Source organism: Ceratotherium simum, chromosome 30, assembly GCF_057802395.1.
Source record: "Ceratotherium simum simum isolate JZ-2026a chromosome 30, ASM5780239v1, whole genome shotgun sequence".
Taxonomy (NCBI): Eukaryota; Metazoa; Chordata; class Mammalia; order Perissodactyla; family Rhinocerotidae; genus Ceratotherium; species Ceratotherium simum.
Window position 1 is genome coordinate 30,207,445 of NC_141929.1, and position 19,307 is coordinate 30,226,751.

The 19,307-nt window shown below is 44.9% G+C and overlaps 1 protein-coding gene across 5 annotated transcripts in view; it reads left to right on the forward strand.

Annotated features, from left to right (window-relative positions):
• LOC101395681 (liver carboxylesterase-like) overlaps nucleotides 1-13,314 on the forward strand; it is a 30,937-nt gene extending 17,623 nt beyond the window's left edge. For 2 of the 5 annotated variants that reach the window (XM_087420341.1, XM_014788402.2), the window contains exons 8-14: nucleotides 1,154-1,192; nucleotides 5,435-5,575; nucleotides 7,400-7,480; nucleotides 7,736-7,883; nucleotides 11,688-11,822; nucleotides 12,780-12,849; nucleotides 13,131-13,314. In XM_087420341.1, the coding sequence (XP_087276467.1) occupies nucleotides 1,154-1,192; nucleotides 5,435-5,575; nucleotides 7,400-7,480; nucleotides 7,736-7,883; nucleotides 11,688-11,822; nucleotides 12,780-12,849; nucleotides 13,131-13,314 (798 nt within the window). Of the gene's footprint in view, nucleotides 1-1,153; nucleotides 1,193-5,434; nucleotides 5,576-7,399; nucleotides 7,481-7,735; nucleotides 7,884-11,687; nucleotides 11,823-12,776; nucleotides 12,850-13,130 lie in introns of all 5 variants that reach the window. The other 3 variants (XM_087420340.1, XM_087420342.1, XM_087420343.1) reach the window with 2 other exon arrangements.
• Nucleotides 13,315-19,307: the final 5,993 nt, after the last annotated feature.

A 19,307-nucleotide genomic window follows, 5' to 3' on the forward strand; every position in this document is an offset into this window, starting at 1 on the left:
CCCCAGGGACAGGCCTCTACCACTGGACTCTGCTGTATTTCCATAGGTTGAGTCCAGTGCAACAATAAAATTGGATCCTAGTTTCTCAGGCTCAAATAAGGTGACCAATGTGTTCAAAGAATCAAAACACAAGTGTTTTCTGATCCAGGAAAGAGGCAAATTTATTTCAGCAATTCGCCATATGGCACAAGAGAACCCAGGTTTAAGGGGAGAGTTGGTGACTTTCAGAACCTAAGAGTCAATGTTATCCTTCTTAGATTTTCTGAGATCTTGTGGGAGTGTTTCCATGATTATCCATTCTCCTCAAAACAGACACACACACACACATACACACACCTGGATGGTAGGTCTATAACCCATAATAGAAGGACCTTTACTAGTCACTTCCTGCATACTGCTCAGACCTGTCCATTACAGTGTACAATCAGTGCAACCTTCGTGAACACAAAACATAGGGCAGTGTAGGGTAGGGTGAATTTCTGTGAGATTGAGTGAGTCAGGAACTTCTGTTGCAAGATGAGAAAATTCATCTCAAGTGACTGAAAGAAAAAAAGAAATGTGTTGGAACAGACTCTTCAAGTAACTAACTGAAAACTAAACAACAGTTCAGGAGTAGAAGGCTTCAGGCACAGCTGAATCCAGATGCACATATGATACTATTAAGAATCTATCTCTATCCCTCAGCTTTTTACACCTCAGTGTTGGCTTCACTCTCAGGCAAGTTAGTCCCCTGGGGAGGTTAAAGACAACTACAGCAGTCTAGATCTAAATTCTATCTGCTTAGAAACTCTCTTTCCCAATAATTCTAGCAAAGTTTTGGCAAAAACTGTTGGACTGACATGGGCACGTGCTCATCCCTGAACTAATCTCTGTGGTCAAGGAGATGGGGGACCCAGGTCACATACAGATGCCTAGATTCATGGAATATGAGTGGGAAAGAGGGAAATCCCACAAAGGAAAATTAGGGTGTTGTTCCCTGGGGGAACAAGAGGGGGAGATGGATGGAGGGCAGGGCAGGCACACCCATATACATCCTCTCCAGAGCTCCCCTCCCTGTCCTACACCCGCACCCTGTGCTCAGCCCCAGGGGATCCAGTGTCTATCTTTTGTCCCAAGAAGCTTCTCACCACATCCTCTGCCTTTGTCTTCACAGAAATTTCTCACTACTGATTTACATGGAGACCCGAGAGAGGTAAGGACCTTTGGTTTCTTGATTACAGGTTTTACGTCTTGACACCTTTAAGCTCCAGTTAAATGAGAAAGAAAGAATCCTCCCTGTGGACTCATAGTAACTCCTTGTGTTTATATTGCTGAGGCCCAGAGGGGCAGTGACTTGTCTGGATAACACAGCCAGGAGGACCAGACATAAAACAGGAAGCTGTTCCTCTGACTCCCAGTCCAGTGCTCCCAGTCCTCAGCTCTGTGACCCTCAGCCCCGTCTACCCCTTGACCTTGTTTACTTTTCCTGCTCCCAAAATGCCACCTTTGTAGAAGGCTGGACTAGAATCTTCCACTACGGGGAGATGGCGATAAATGGATGAGGGGTATGTTCAGGAGCTTTCATTGAGGAGCCCGGATTTGCTCCTGGAGGCTGCAGGGTTGATTGGCTGCAAGATGCACTGTCTGCAGGGCCGTCAGGAAGGGAGCCCAGATTCTCAGTCCTGAGGACACCACCCTCCTCCCAGCCACACAGGAAACTCCAGAGGCTTACTCCCCATCTCCTTCCTCCTCCCCTCCTACCTTCCAACACTGTGCCGTGTTCCAGTAGCATTAGCATCTTACGCTCCTGTTCTCTCTGCTCTTTCCCTGGGGATGGTAGCACTTATCTTGAAAGACATTGTGAGGATTAAATGAGATTCATTCAGTCATTCATCAAAGATTTAATTAGCACTTACTGTGTGCCAGGGCCTGATTCAGGAGCTGGGGATATAGCAGTGAAACAGGCTAAACAGAGGCAATGCCCTGTCATCCTGGAATGAGGGAAGAGTCAATAAACAGACAAGTAAAATATGTAGTGTGTGTTTACAGTCAGCATTAACGAGAAAAAGTAATTGGGGAATGGGACTAGAGTTTGCCAGTGGTTTGAATTTACAAGGTAGGGTCTGGAACGGTCCATGAGAAGGTGACATTTGAGTCCAGTTCTGGAGGAGGAGAGGAAGCCAGCTGTCAGGAACACTGCAGGAAGAGTTTCCAGGCAGAGGGAAGAGAAACTGCAAAGGCCCTGAGGCAGGAGGCCAGTGTGGCTGGAGTGAGGAACAGGCCTAGGGCTGAAATGGGAATGGAGGTGGGAGATGGTCATTAAAGGACTTGGATTTTTATTCCAAGTGTGATGGGAAATCTTGGGAGGGTTCTGAAGAGAGGAGTGAGTGCCCTTGGATTTTACAAAGGGGGTCTTTGGCTGCTGTGTTGAAATAGAAGGTAGGGAAGGGGCAGGGCAGATGCAGGGACACCAGCTGGGAGTCCACTGTGCTGCAATAATCCAGGCAATGGACCATGGTGGCTTGGACTAGCCCACAGCAGAGGGGGTGGAGAGAAGGGGTTGGTGCCTGGATATTCTTGAAGTGACAGCTGACAGGATTTGCTAATGGACAGGGTGTGGGGTGTAAGGAAAAGAGAAGGGGTGAAGCAGGCCCCGGGGTTTTTTGACCTGAGCCAGGTGATGCACGAGGTCCACCCGGGGCAGCCACTGGCACCCACACTGCATAGCGGCGATTCCTGCCATTCTCACTGTTCCTGGCGTCACTCAGCCCCCACTGGACGCAGCCCTGATCGGGCCCTCATTGTCTCTCTCCTGGACTTTCACCATCTTCCGCCTCTACTGTCCCTCCCACTCCCTTGCCCCACGGTGCTGCCAGACTCACCCTCGTAGACCCAGGTGAGGGCACGTCCCCCCTTCCTAAAAGGCTGACCTTCCTGACAAGACAAGCCCCCTCACCTGCAAGGAGTTATCCTTCAAAACACATCTGAGTCCCTGCTCTGTGTAGACATTGTGAAGAGAACGTGTGGCACCATCTGCTGTCTCTCTCGTCCAAGCTCCACAGTTTCCTCCAAGCCCTGGACTCTCGGGGTCTGAGGTTCCTGGGTTTAGTGCTGCACAGTGACACCTCTGCCACTCTGTTCATGCCGTTCCCACTGTCTGGAACACTGTTCATTCCCAAGAGCCCACTGCAAATGGCAGTCACCTCCTCCCTGTGGCCTGCCCTGTGTCCTCCTTCCAGAAGCAGTGGCTCCTCTTGCTTGCTTCCTGCAGCTCCCCTTTCTGAACTGTACAGCCTCTGGAAGAGAGCAGTGGTGGCACTCACATCCTTAGCCCCTATTGTAAGCCCTATTGCATTAGGATTTTGGCCCTTGTCCTGCTGAGTCAGATCACTTGAGAGAACTTCTCCTGTGCAGCCAGAATGGGCCTGTCATTCACTGACCCTTGGAGAGCAGATGTAGGTCCTGGGAGCCATAGAATATTAAAACCTGGGGATTGTGCAGATTCACCTACAATCCAGGTGGGGAATATGGCACATGGAGCTGGTGTCCGCATGAGGGATCTGTAACAGCACTGCTAATGAACAATACCCAGTGATTATCCAGCCCTTTCCAAGTACCAAGTACTGTGCTGAGAATTTTGTGTCTCCAGTCATTTAAGCCACAATGTGTGTGCTAAGTGATGAACGACCCATCTTATAGATGAGGAACCTGAGGCACAAACAGCTGAAATTACTTTCCCAAGTTACCAGCTAGTAAGTGGCAGAACAAGGTTTCAAGTCCAGATAGTCTGGCTCCAAAACCTGTCCTCTTAACAACTTCTGTGACCAAATATGCAACATAACTACCCAGAACCAGCTTCCCAGATGGGGACATGTGGTTCAGGCTCTGCTTAGTCTGTGACCATGTAAACATTTTTTTGGAAAAACCTAAAAAAGGGAAAATCTAAAATTAAGACATTTATCAACACGATGTGAGCCCGTCCCTGATTCTTTTTCTCCTGCTCTCCCTCTCTGATAGGGATTCAGGTCTTGGTTTAAGCTCCTTGAGTGATGAGGAGCTCACTACCTCCTGGAAGCAAACCACTCATCAAGAATAGCTCATGTTTAAATGTAGATACATAGATACAGTCAATTGTAATTAGTCGTGATTCTGTATATGTGAATTCACCTACTCACTGAAATTTATTTGTTACCCAAAGTCAATACTCAGGGCACTTTTGTGGTCATTTGGGGACGTGCACAGAGGGACAGAAAGTTTGCGTCACCCGATGACACATGCGTTCCCATCTGAGATCAAGCACAAAAACGCTCTGTCTTCTTGTTTCATCTCTCAGACTATTAACAAGTGTCCTCTTCATGGTCTATTTAGTGCAACTTTTTTCAATTTTTGTGCTTCATGTTGGTAATTTTGCTGTTTAAAATGGCCCCCAGCACAGCGCCGAAGTGCTGTCTAGTGTTCCTCAGCACAATAACGCTGTGATGTGCCCAACATGGGAGAAATACGTGTGTTAGATGAGCTTCATCCAGGCGTGGGTTACAGCGCTGTTGGCTGTGAGTTCAGTGTTAATGCATCAACCGTGCAGCACATCCAGAAAAGGAGGAGGAAATTTGCCCTGAGGCCCCTCTGGAAATGCTGAAGTAACATCTTTAGTTGTGATGAGCTGTGGAAAAGCGGCTACAGTTGTGGTTTTGTGAGATAATGATGATAAAATTCATAGGGGATGGCATCTTCATGAGGCTGAAGGACGCAAATTTACAGGCACGTTACCTGAGGATGGAAAGTGTGAGCCCTTCTCGGCGGATGTTTTCTTATAAATAAGAACTACAGATAACTAATTACTTGTAAGGAATGTGTATTACGTTAGGTGTCTTTAAACACACTTAAAACAGGGTTGTTGAAAATGTGACCAGAGTCCCCCAGTACCCTAACCTTGTGTTTCCCCTGGGGACAGTGGCTCAATTTGACTAATTCAGAGTCACAGTGACTTTATAGAACTAAACTACCACGAATAATGAGAACTGATTATAGATAGATATACGTAGATATACATACACTTCACTTTGAAATATATGTAAATATGCATATATATATATATATCTCAACTCAAATTTATACATATATTTAATATTTATATGTATTTTCACATATATAAATGTGTATATACATGTTTGTGTGTATACACACAGACACACACACACACACACATATATATATATATATATTCTCCAATTTGAGGGAGACTTGTCCCCATCGCCTTACATTTCTAGCCCCTGGTCACAGTTCTGCCCTCGGGGGTCACACAGACTTAGTCCCCTTTGTTGGGACCCTGAGTTCTGTGGTCACCACCCAGGGCATGCAGGTCTATGGTGCTGGCCTTTGGCTCAGACAGGTAGAGATGGGGAGGCGGGAGTTTCCTTGAGAGGGGAAGTGCAGACACTATGCTCCCTCTTCACAGAGTCATCCCTTCCTGCCCACTGTGGTTGATGGAGTGCTGCTGCCAAAGATGCCTGAAGAGATTCTGGCTGAAAAGACATTCAACACTGTTCCCTACATCGTCGGATTCAACAAGCAAGAGTTTGGCTGGATTATTCCAACGGTGAGAATGTGCTAGAATCTTAGACTCACCTCCCCTGCCCATCATATCACCCCTCCCATCTCTGCTCACAGGAGCTCCTCCTTCTGCAGACCCCCGCAGGGTCCAGGTCCCTGTCCCCTTCACACAAGTTGACATTTCCACGGAAACCTTCTCAGTGATAGGACAAGCAGCGCTGGGGACTCCTCTCCCAAGACACTGTCTGATTTTTCTCCATCCAAGAACACTGAAATGCCGATGCTGGGGGTCCTGTAGAGACAATCCCTGGGCAGTTGAGAAAACCGAGTCCTGGAAAGGGGAGGGAGCTCGGGAGTTAAGGAGAGTAAGGCCTGGAGCCCTGCAGCCTCTCCTCTTGGGTTTGGTGCTTTCATAGTTTCTCCATAAATTTCACGCATTCTCCTAGTCATCTAAGTGGGAAGATTCAGAGGAGTTTGCTTCCTCTTGAGTTAAAATTGACTGCTAAAAGCTAGGAAGGGTTTTCTCTTCTGTCAAAGGTAAACAAAACTGACAGGAGTTGAAGTGGTGAGGACAGGTTTTATTCAGTTAACCAAGCGGTACGGAAAAGAGTTCAGCATGAACTGAGCTCAAGTTCCCGAAACAAAGGCTGGAACCTATTTAAAGGCTGAGTGTGCACAGGGAAAGGATACGCCGCGATGCACAAGGTAGTTTGCCCATTGGACTAGGCCACCTGGATTAGTTAATTGGTGTTCATTGGAGGAGAAGCAAACTCTCCTGTTTTTTTTTGATTGTTTGTTTTTGTTTTTGGTGGTGTGGGGGGGGAAGATTGGCCCTTAGCTAACATCTGTTCCAATTTTCCTCAATTTGTTGTATGTGCAACACTGCCACTGCATGGTTTGATGAGCAGTGTGTAGGTTCGCATCTGGGATCCCAACCAGCAAATCTTGGGCTGCCGGGACAGAGCGGGCGAACTTAACTACTATGCCACTGAGCCGGCCCCAGAACTCTCCTGTCTTTATGACAAGAGAGAGTGGTATGAGTTGGAGCAAGGTGCCCAAAGAAGTTAGCTTTCTACACTCCCACAGGGACTGAGAGAGAGCAAGAGTCATCAACTGAATGTCTGTATTTCAAAGAGATGGCTCTCAGGTCATTGAGGAAACAATTTGGGTGGTAGATTTACATCTCAAAGGGCAGAGAAAGCATTTATAATTGCAAACTGTCTAAAGTAACTGCTCTGTGAGGGGGTTCAGTGATCCATCAACCTGTCACCAGGTTTTGGCTGAACAAACAGTGAATTCTCTTGGCAGCAGGGAGCTTTCTCAGGAAGGCATTTTAAGGGAAGCTGGGTCATCCTAAAGACAGGGCTTTAAGCTGCTAGAAACCATGTTAGAGCTGGGCGAGTCCCTTAGGGCAGGTTTGGATGGAGCTGTTATGTGCAGACTTCTGCAGTTCTCACTTCAGAACGATTTCAGAGGTTATACTGAAGGACCAGAGCCATAATGTCATGATTTGGGTCTTCCTCAGTCAGCTGAGACAGGGAGGGCATTTGTGAGGTCTGTGTGCTCTGCCCAGACCCCTCCACTTCAAAACTAGCCTGGCTTAAACCCTCCCTCTCTGTCTTGATGACCATTGGGGCGACTGTAGCCTGACCTATATATACACATATGGACTGCAAAGCACTGCGACAGCTTCTCTTAACACTTACTTTATCTTCTTTGCACTCCTTGAGTTTCTGTATATAATAAGTCCATATGATCAATTAATTTAGCCCAACTCATCATTGGGCTGCATTGGTTTGGTCGGTTGGTCAGTTTGGTTCTTCCTGGTAATTCCCAATGATTCACAAATGCTTAACCATTGTTTTAACAGATAATGGGCCTCCCACTCTCTGAAGGCAAGCTGGACGAGAAGACGGCCACATCACTCTTGTGGAAATCCTACACCATGACTGTAAGAGTCGAGGGAATCACAGGAACTGGCTGAGAGACAAAGCGGGGAGGAGGCTGCCTCAAATCACAAATCAATTAAATGGCAGAAGGAAGACTGGGGCCAGGAGGTTCTGCCCCCATTTTTCTGCCTTTCTTACCCACCACCCGAGGTGATGAGTGGTTGCACAGGAATCAAGAGGTTCACCATTAACACAAGAAAAGAAGCTGTGTCACTCACCAGAGGGCGGTGGTCACTTTCCCTCTTGATCTATTTCAGAACATCCCTGAGGAACTGACTCCAGTGGCCATTGAGAAGTATTTAGGAGGGACAGACGACCCTGTCAAAAAGAAAGACCTGTTCCTGGATTTGATGGGAGATGTGATGTTTGGTGTCCCATCTGTGACTGTGGCCCGCTTCCACAGAGGTGAGTCCCAGAAGTTGGACAGGAAAGGGACACTGATCCCACCAGCTTTGATGTCTATCCTGCCCACCCCTCAGCATAGACAGATATGTTTAAATTGCTGAGAGTCAGTTCTGCAAGGCTGATACCATATGGCCTAGGGTGGGATGCTGTCCTCTTTTGATTTCTGCCAGAAGCTGACTCTGGGAAGAGGATCTGAATGCAAATAGTTTATTTGGGAGGTGATCCCAGGAAACACCAGTAGAGGAGTGGAGAAGTGACACAGGAAGGAGAAGGAAAACAATCCATGCTGCCCTGTCAAGCTAGTGTCCGCTGTGGACACTGGTGCTGGTGCTGGGGAGCTCTGGGAAACCTGAAGAAGACAGTCTCAGGGTTATCCTGAGCAAGTGGTATGGGAACTGCAGTATTTATCCTCCAACTTCCACATGTCATTGTTTGAAGCCTGTTCTCCAGGGATTGTTGATTCTCTGGCTCTTTGACCTGCTGCACTCATGGACTGAGTGGTCTCTGGTGGCCAAAGACCTCAGACAAAGAGCTACAGATGTCAGAGGAGGAGGTCAGGCTGGCACATCCAGAAGTAAGGGATATGGTGAGGCATCGACAGTATCTGATACAAGGACTCCTCACCTGAAGTTTTTGTTGCCCGTGGGGCTAGAGAGCAAATCTTAGAAGATGTGTCTTGAAAGGTCCAGAGCTAACTTCAAACTAATGTGTTAAGTGCTGGAGCTGTGTGTAGAGTGAAGCCAAGCAGAAGATCAGGAGGGCTGTCCGGGACCAAGAAAGTCAAAGGAAATGAGTAGTGGGCGGTATGGGGGAGGTGGTCTGGAGAACGTCGATGTCTGTGCCTGGCTTTTGTCCATCTCAGTGTTTGCTGGGTCTACCAAGCGACCTTCTGACACTGACCCAAGGCTGTGTGGATGGGGTGTGAGGTCAGGGTGGATGAGCTTACCTAGAGAGGAGGTGTCCTTTCCGGGTACCCTTTTGAGGTCCTCACAGGACCCTTCCTTTTCTAGGAGCCCTCCTTCGCCTAGACTGCAAGCTAGGAAATGGTTCTCTGGTCTAGACCTCTCTCTCTAACTGTGCTTGAAAGGTTGTAAATTCAGGATGTTGTAAGAACGATAGAAAGTATCTACAGCTGACCTACTATGTGCCCAAGCCCTCAGGACAGTAACGTACTGGTGCTAGTTACCCCTTCCTCCTCCCGAGGGTCCTGATGAAACTCTTCAGCCAGGGCCTACCTGAGGTCAAATCTGTTCTTTCATAAACTTGATCTTTCTTCTTCCTACCTGTCTGCTTTGTGGTATCCTTTTCTGCATCGTCTGCTGGTCCAGCCATAGTGGACTTGTGTTTTTCATCTGATATCTCATGACTTTGTGTTCAAGTTCTTTTGACAAGACTACACAGATTTTGTCAACGTTTTTCTTTTATTTGTGTATTTGTCTCACTGTCTTTTTAATAAAAAATAACTTTTCTGAATATAAAATTAATATATAATTATATATATCTTACAGTTGTAGAAAGTTTTGGAAATATGGGAACATATAAAGAAGAAACTAGATGTCACTCATAATTCCTTTATCTATAAGTATTTGCCATAAATTTTTATATGTTTTCTTCTAATAATCTTTCCATGTCTTACATACAATTTAAAAATTAATTTGTATTGTGTTTTTGTTCATAGAACACTATATTGTTGATGTTTCCTCAATGTTAGTAAAAACTCGTCAAAAACATCCAACATTTCATGGATTAAAATTTATTTTAGTATTCCTGTCCTATTGGATATTTAGGCTGACTGCTCACATTTTGATGCCAGAAAAACATTCTTCTCAGCCTTATTTGCATAAATCTTTAGTCTCTAATAATTTTCTTAGGATTAGTTTTTAGAAGTGAAATTTCTAGGCTGGGATCTAGAAGCATTTTAAAGTTCTTGATGCAAACTGTGAAATTGTTTTCCAGCGTCTAAGAATGTGGATTTCTTAATTCTCTCACCTGGGACACTGAGACTAAAAAATAGAAATAACACTGTGAATTTCATAAGCCCTTCCTCATCAAAGAAAAAAGAGAGAGAACATGACACTGTTTTAATTTGCATATTTTTGATAACTAGCTATCTCTTTCCTTCTGCTTCTCTTGTTGTTCCTAATTGTTATTACCCAAATCTGTACCCTACTTAACTTTGAAGAGTAGTGTTATGATTGTAAGGATTTCATAAATCTCAGTGGTTTAAGGCAGAAAGTTAAGAAAAAGTAAAGAAGAATATCTTTTGGGCAGCATTGTGCCAAAAATAAGTTCTCTCATTCACAAAAGTTCTTTCCTCTATTGTTGTGTTGTGAATTCCTTTCTAAGACCTTTGAGTGGCAGAGACAAGATGAAACACCCCACTTGTAGTGAGTTCTGCTTGACCTTGAAGCAGCTGTTTAACAAGTGGATTATGGAGCCACAGAGGATTGCTTCTTCCAAACAACTCCTCTTGCTAATCCAAGGGTGCAAGGATAGGGGGATAAGGAAGGAATTAAATAAATTATTCTACATCCTTCTGTTGGGATGGTGTATATTGTTAAATCATTTTGTGGACAAATATTTAATGATGTGAAGATATTATTATAAAATTTACATAACAACATATACAACATTGTCCCAATATTACATCCATAAAAGGGATATGTGCTAAATTACTAACAGGTTTCTCTGAGTGGTGAGATTATAAGTGATCTTCTTGTTTGTTTTACTTTTTTCTGCATTTTTTAAATTTATTCCTGTAACCAAGGGGCAAAAAGGTTGTCAAGTTTCTCCACCAGCTGACGTGGGGCCTGACCCTTCCCCCGTTGGAGTCAATCACCGTGGGGCTCATGATCCACACAAAGTACCCATCTCCATGGCCGGGTGGTCGAGGAGTTAGCCCTGAAGGAACAGGGATGGCAGCTCTGGGGAAGCATCAGCAGGAAAGTTGACATCTGTGGGGCTTCGAGGTGCAAGGTGAAAGAGGAGGCAGGGGGAGGAAGAGAGAGGCAACTTTCTCTTTCCTCAGCCCTTCTTCTCTCTCCACCACCTCAACACTCCCTAGGCCAGGCAGGAGGCAAGACTTGTGAGCTGACAGAGAAATAGGAAACACTGAGTTTGTGGTTTCCCGAGACACGAGAGACAGATTGTCCCCTCTCTGCATATGTTTGTATTAAATATTCATGCTTTCAGACCAGCAACTTGGATTTGCTTCACGCTTAGAAAATGTGAGAAAAATGCTGGAAACACTCAAAACTGGGCAGAATAGAAGACACCTATTGGGATGCAGATATTCTCCCAAAGAATGAAACTAGCCTGTTATCAATGAAATACAGTAGCGTAAACTGTATGTATATAGATTTTCTCCAGTGTGAATACATCAGTAGGCAAAGGGGTTGATGTGAATCGACCCAATGCCCCCATAATGATAGTTATTTTGAATGAGTCTCTCCAGTATTTCAACAATCGTTCATTCATTCATTTAATCTTCATTCATTCATTCGACAAACACTGGCTAAATCCCATTCCATCTCCCCCAATTATGGGCCCTTAAGCAAGTCATGGAACTTTTCCAAAACACAATATTTCTATTATGCTGATAACCAGGGGTTTCCTGCAGGGCCACACAGTGTCCAGCACACAGTAGATGCTGACAATGGCAGCTGTTATGAATATTGTTGTCGTTGTGTACTCAAGATCCAGGTGTGCCACCAATTTCCTGAGTGCTCAGGGCCCCGGAGACCTTGATACCATCCAGGTGTGCATGAGGTATAATGAATTGTGCATGAATCCATGTCTTCTCAGATGCTGGAGCCCCGACCTACATGTATGAGTTTGAGTATCACCCAAGCTTCTCATCAGACATGAAACCCAAGACGGTGAAAGGGGACCATGGAGACGAGCTCTTCTCGGTCTTTGGAGCACCATTTTTAAAAGGTGGTGGCCCTTTGGTGACTACAAATTTGGGATTAGGTGATCTGGGTTCCAGTTTTGGTATGGTGGCTTTGGGCAAGCCCCTCCTTCTCTCCGGTTCTTAGTTTCCTGAATTCTCCATAACAGGGTTAAACTCCACATGTTCCCAATCTTTCTCTTGCTCTAACACGCGTGATAGAGATTGTGTATCCATGTGCCCTCATGCATGGTCACTACAAGAAGCCAGACCTGGGCTCAAGGGCTAGAATGCCACCACCCACTTCCACTCACAAGAGCATATCAGGTTGAGTAAGAGTAAGGTTAGAGTGGGTGTTGACCTTGAATCAGGGCTAATGTGTGTCTATTTATCTATCCAACCATCTATATATCTTTCTAAAACTCATATCTTTTTAAACTTGATATACTAATAATATGGCATTTTCAAGAAAACCTTTCACAAATGTCTTCAGTGCCTTAGCTCTCAACGCTTAAGGATGACTTGCATGTGAACCACCCCAGGGCTGTTTGTGACACACCAGTGCTTCTGGGCATTCCCCGGTTGGGTGACTCTTTAGGACCATTGCAGCTCTGTTATTTTTCAGATTCTATGTACATGTGGGTGGGTGAAGGAGATTGAGAAAAGACCGAAAGGAGAGCAATCTTTGGAGATGGGGTTGCTGTTTTGGAAACCCTGGGGTATAACATTGCAACTCTGAAGAGGGAGGAGGAGGAGGGTAGGCACAAAAGACGAATGCCTCCCTCTCATGGATTGACTACAGCTCTTTAATGTGTACTAGATCAGTAACTCTACAGCTTAAAGTGCTCATACATTACCCAGGATCTTCTTAAAATGCAGCTTTTGACTCAGTAGGTCTGGAGTAAGGGCTCAGATTCTGATTTTAATAAGCTCTCAAGAGATGCTGCTGCTGTTGGCCCCAGAACCTCACTTTTAGTAGCAAAGGCTTTTTTCTCCTTCCCTAGAAGGTGCCTCGGAAGAAGAGATCAAACTCAGCAAGATGGTGATGAAATTCTGGGCCAACTTTGCTCGCAACGGGTGAGCCCCATGGCAATTATGGATCAAGGATGGGCAGGGGTAGGGCAGATCTATTGGGAAGAGGTAGCTTCTAATGTTTGATGGTCAAATTACCAGCTCTGTGACCTCTGACACGAGAGGCCTCTATAAATGGGCAGGCTCCCCAGGAGATGGTGAGCTCCCTGTCTCTGGAGGCATAGGAGCCTCTTGACATAGATGACACCAGGAGTCCCTGAAAATCTCAGAGGGTTGTTGGGACCACACAGTAGCTTTGGGGAATATCTGTTTGATTCTGTTCCCAGGAACCCCAATGGAGAGGGGCTGCCCCATTGGCCAGCGTACGACCAGAAGGAAGGGTACCTGCAGATTGGTGTCACCACCCAGGCAGCCCAGAAGCTGAAAGATAAGGAAGTGGCCTTCTGGACTGAGCTCCTGGCCAAGGAGGCAGCAGAGAAGCTACACCAGACAGAGCATGTTGAGCTGTGAATAGGCAACCCATCTGGCCTCTGGGGCCTGGGGGAGCCAGGACGAGGTATTCTACAAAAGGTGTTTGGGGCCAAAAGAGGCATCTTATTGTGGATATTGGGGGATTGTCTGGTGGGAGTGGGCAGAGGCCAGGGAGGAAGAATTTCTGTATCTGTGGCCACAATTTTGGGAATAAATGTTCTTTGAGAGATCAAGTCAAAGTCTGTGTCTTGTGCTAGAGGTTAAGCCATCCTCCTTAGAGAGAGAAGGTTGAAGAAAGAGGGCACCATCAGCATGAAGAGGCCTCTGGCAGGTCTAGGTTGGCCTCTGGACAAGCAGAGAAGCAGGATGGGCCCTGGGACACACTGGATCTACGTCATGTCTCTAGACCCTCAACAACTTCCAACAATAGGATGTGGGCTCTCCAGAGTTCAGTGTTCCTCTCCTCCCTATGAAACTACCTGTAGAGATGGAGGTGGCACAGATTGAGGATGTACCTGTAGTATGGGAGGGGGTGCCTTGATGACCCTGTGGCATGTTATGTGGCATTTACTAACCATTCTGCAGGTCTATAATTCTTCCTTCAACATACACAGTATCTTCCAGGCTCCTCCCTAAGGTCATCTCTTCCAACAACTCACCTGAACCACTTCGGTAGCCTGGACCACTTCAGTCCAAGATGTGACCACCTTGGAGTGAGTCCCTGAGGTGTCACCCTAAAATTGCCTCTTTCAGAATCCATGTGGTAACTTCTGGCTTCTGCTGGGATGTAGAAAGCTTTAAGGAGTGTCACTCCTACACTAAGAGCAAGAAACCACTGGATTATCCTCCAAATCAGGACTTCTCCTGAACCATTCAAAGAGGTTGCAGGTGAGACCCTAAAGTCTCAGGAGATGGGCACTTTGGAGGAGAGATGGGATGTGGATACTGACTTACCGTCTGCCTACAGGTAGAAGATGAGGTCAACATAGATATGAGTAGAATCACTCCAATAATTAATATCAAGTACTGAAAGCTGAGTGTAGGCAGGTATGAGGGTATAAAATCCTCGGGAGCCACAGATCTATGGGGGAGTTTTCACAGACTCTTTTCAATGGACCTCCATCAGGGGTTCATGAGAAAGATACGGAGCAGGCAGTAAGACCAGAGAAAGCCTGTCTCAGGGGTGCAGGCGTGAAGCCCTGCTCAGACACGTCTCCCTCAAAGAACGAAATCCCTAAACTGTTGAGTAAAGGGTAGGAAACCCACCTCCCTTAGGGCCCTGGGGAAGACCTATTGAGGCTGAGGAAAAGGAAAATTTAAAAACCCTCTGCCCCTGGGAGACGGAAAGAAGGGCATCCTGGGTCCTGGCCCTTAGAGGTCTTTCACTGCTGGGCAGGGGAAGAATCACTGAGAAAGCCCCCTCTCCACAACCAAGGAATACAGGGTCTGCCTGAGGTCGAGGCTGGACCAGGACAAGAGAAACCACTCCTGGATGCCACCTCGAGTTAGCACACACCAAGTACTGAGCAGCAGAAATGTACCAGTGGGGGAGGAGAAAGTGTAGGAAGAGACCCTCTTGAGGGGCAGGTGCACAGGGCAGGGCTAGAGCTGAAGTTGGAACAGGAACATTGAGGGAAACCTTTCAGCAGCTCTTGCCCTAAGCACAAGGTAACACTAGAAGAATGCGAATCAGGTGGTGCACTGAAGATAACCAGAGGAACAATGAAAACCAGACCCTGCCAACTCCTGATGAGTTAACTCAACTCTCCAAACATACACACACGCACATACACACACACACACACACACACACTCATTATCAGTCTAGCAGCTGAAGAGGACTCTGGATTCCTCATCCAAAATTACAAACACACAAAAAGCAAGAAAAAGAAAACCCCACTTACACAAGAGAAAACCATCAATATAAGCAGAGTTAGGGGTAACCCAAGTGTTAGAACTAACAGACTGGGAATCTAAAACAACTATATGGAAAACTTCCATCAACAGATGGGTAATTTCAGCAGAAAGGAGCAAATGGAAATGCTAGAAATGAAAAAAAAAAAACAAAAACAGTAACAGAGATGAAAAATACTTTCACTGGGTTTATCAGTACACTTGACAAGGCTGAAGAAAGAATGAGTGAACTTGAAGAGAGATCATTATAAATTACCCAACTTAAATAAAAAAGATAAAAAGGAACGGGAAAAACACAGTACAGAGGATCTAAGACATATGGAATAAAATGTGACGGTGCAACATACGTGTAACTGGAATCCCAGAAGGAGAAGAGAAAAAGAATGAGCAGAAAGAACATTTGTAAAGATAACAATTGAGAATTTTCCAAAAAGAATGAAAGACATCAAAGCACAGATCCAGGAAGATCAGTAAACTCCACCCAGGATTAAACAACGACATACACATCTAGATTCATGATGAGAAAATATTGAAGGCAACCAGAGGAAAAAGACATGATATGACATGACGTAGAAGGGCACCATGGAGGACACTTGACCACCCCTACATGTGGACAAAGGGAGGCCCAGAGAGGGGAAGGAACTGGCTCAAAGTCACCCAGAGGACATTGACAAACTACTGGAGTCAAACTGAGGCCTCCTGGCCCCTAAGCGGGGGTCTTTCAGCTGCACTGCCTGGCCACCCCCAGACTGACCCCCTCCATACAGGAATGGCCTTTCCCTCTTAACCACACTCTCCACTTCTTGCCCCTCTGCATCTACCTACAGCTGCTCCCCCTCCTTGCCCGGCTCCAGGATATGAAACTGAGTCTGTCAAACACACTTTGCCCCCACATTCTTGGCAGCGTTGCCTGAGGCTTTGAAATTTCCAACAATGGACATTTCCCTTAAAAAATCATGACTAACTAACTGTTGGGGGAAATGGTGGCATGAGCTTTTGCCTCATCTAGACCTAGTCGTGACCTAAAATAGAAACAAGCCAAGCAGAAAACGGAGAAGAAAACTTGAAACAGAAAGAATGGAGATGAAAAATGTGCAGGAAGAATTAAACAAGCAAAGCCTTGCAGAAGCTGAAAGAAATCCATTAAGCGATAGGTTCTCCATCCTGGCTGCCCACTGCAATCATATGAGCAACTTTTAAAAAATATTGTTACCTAGATCCAATCCTGATTCAGATTCCTTTTGTTGAGTGTGCTACCTTCTGACACACCTGCTTATTTTATGTCTAAGAACTAAGGTCCGGAAAGCTGTAGATATCTACAAAATGACAAAAGCTTACTAAAGTTAGTGAGAACTTGGTTTGATAACTATCAAGATGGGGCCTCAAAATATGGCTAGATGGAAATGTGAGTCGCAAACCATTTGCAACTAGAGATAGCTGGACAGAAATGTGGGGTAAACTCCATTTTCAGCTATGGTCCTTCTAAACTGCTGCCAGCCATAAGGGGAATTACAGCTTATAATTACAATGGCCATTATAAGGAACATTCCAATTAGATAAGATCATTTAAGAAGGGCACTTGAAAGCAAGAGTTCCCAAATCAAACAAACAGAAAAGATACCCACTTTAATTAGGGAACAAAAGTCTCCAAAAGGCTTCAAAATTCCAAAATAGCTTCAAAATAGCTTGCAAAAGGCTAATAAAAAATTAAAGATATAAGAGGTATTAAAACAAAAGACTATAAGACTGACTCTTACAGTCAGTCTTACTGTGTATAAGGCGTAACTCTATGGCTCCCTGGTAGCCTCCTATATTTGAGTACCCATTCTAGTAATCCTCTGTCTGAATTGTCTTTCTACTCTGAAGAGACTGTATGGCCATAAACAAAAGGTGCACCAAGTTAGTGGCCTTACAGACACCCCTGTATCTACTCTAGAAGGGTCTCCATAGGGGCCCCTCCTAGGGTTGATGGGACTCTGAGGAATTTTCTGATAAACTGCTGTGTTATTCCCTTAAACAGCCAAGGGAAACTAAAATTAAAATTCATGGAAATCCTTGCCAAATTCTGGTAGATACGGAAGCCTGCGGATGGGATCCTGGGAAATCTGGCAGAAGCCAGCAAAAGCTGAGAATTCTTACCAGCATCAACTCTCCCAAATCTCTTTCTGTAGTGCCTGGTCAAAAGAAGAAAATAAAATCTTTTGCAGCCTCTTTAGGCATGCCTCTTGGGTCCATGGGGTTGTTCAATACTGCCAGAAATATTTAGTTTTTGTCCCAGATGAAAACAGGAAATATATTTGAAAGGATTTAAGTAGCTCTGTGGTGAGAAGCTGATCAAATTGGAAGCTAGTATTCAGAGCCTGATAGGACCTTTTTTCAGGCCTTATCCCCTAAGTTAAAATACTACTATGTAACCAGAGGGAAAGAAAAACCTTCTGAAGCCTTTGTGAAAGGATTTACTAAAACATTTTAAGGACAAACAGCTCTAAACCCAGAATGTAGAACTTTTTTTGACTTCCATCTTAGTTGGAAATCTTTTCCCTGGTTAAAAAGAAAGAAAGAAAAGTGCAATGAAGATAATGTGGTTGGATGGGAGGATCAGCCCCTTGGTATTATTTAGGCTGCAAAGCAATTCTTTGAAACATTAAAAGCAACTGTTCTTATCTTATACATCTTTACGAAACCATAAATGCAGTTCTAGACACAATTCAAAGTCCAGCTATCTTTGTTATCAATTCCCAAACTTCCCCTATTTATTTAAAAAAGCTTGTAAGTATTGGAAAGATTCTGGATTTAGGAAGCAAAAGTGCTTCTTAAAAGAACTGGAATTATTTACTTCTGCCTTTGAAATGTAAATGTTCTACCTGGTTTTCTCCAAGAACTCTTATCTAGGTCATATCTTTGAAATGAAAACTTGAAGGAGGTAATTCTTATCAGAAGGAAACCAAAAGGGGAAAAGATTATTTGAAACTTAGGTGAATGAAAAATTTCAAGTGTATTCTCCACAAATATTACAAAAAGCTTTAACCATCAGAGTAGATAACCTTAATTTATTTTGTCAATGCAAATAATCCATATCCAATCTATAAATCAAAATTGGGGTGAGTTTATTATGAGCCAAACCTCGAGGACCATATAGCCCAGGAGAGTCCTTTCACAAAGAAATGGAGCACTCCAAGGAAGTGGGGGGCACAGAGTGGTTATATACCATCAAAGAGCATGTATCACATGTGATTGCAATGTCCCTTTTACAATAGCCACGACAATGACCTGTCGGTGCAGCGATTGATGGACACAGTGGGTAGCAGGTCTGCTGTCTCCATGGGCGTGGCTGTTGTCTCGAGTTGGGTGGTCACAGGATGAGCACAGCAATAAAATCCTAGCCTAGGAAGAAATGCTTATCCTTAAGGAAATGCCAATGTGGGGGAAGTTGCATTTATATCTTAAGGGCATTGTTCTTGTCTTTGGAACACGTTAATTGCTTAAAGCGATATACAACAGATGAACAGAGGCTACAGGCCCCTCTGGGAAAAAAAAAACAAGGTCAGACCCAATTCGTTGTACACTGAATGGCTTCCTCATATGCTCTAATATATCCTATTGCTTGCCGTTTATTTATCATTTTCCCCCTTTTGATCTATAATCTTTCGATCAAAAGCATTGATGATCAAAATATTGTCCCTCGGCGCCAGGGTGGTTGCTGCCTGCTGTCAGGGGAAGAAGGAGAATCTCCCTCTGCCCTTTTCCTTAAGGTTCTTATGGCTGGCCAAATAATTAACAAGACAGGTTAGCAGGAGAAAATAATACGAAGTTTAATAACATGTATACATGGGAGAAAGCAGGGACACTGCGTTTTCTCAACACAATAGCAGAAATTCTCATCTTAAATACCATGTTCAGCCAATGACAAAGGAGGATTTTGGGGGTGGGGGGAGTCAGTTACAGGAGATTACCACTAAAGCACAGTAAACAAGAGTAAGGTTATTATGCAGATTTAAGGCCTCACCTTCCAACTGATAAGTCTCTAGAAATGAGGCCATCCCCCCCTTCCCAAAACAGAGAGGGAAATACCTTTACAAATGGAGATTTCCCTTATAAATGTAAATGTTTGTCTGGCA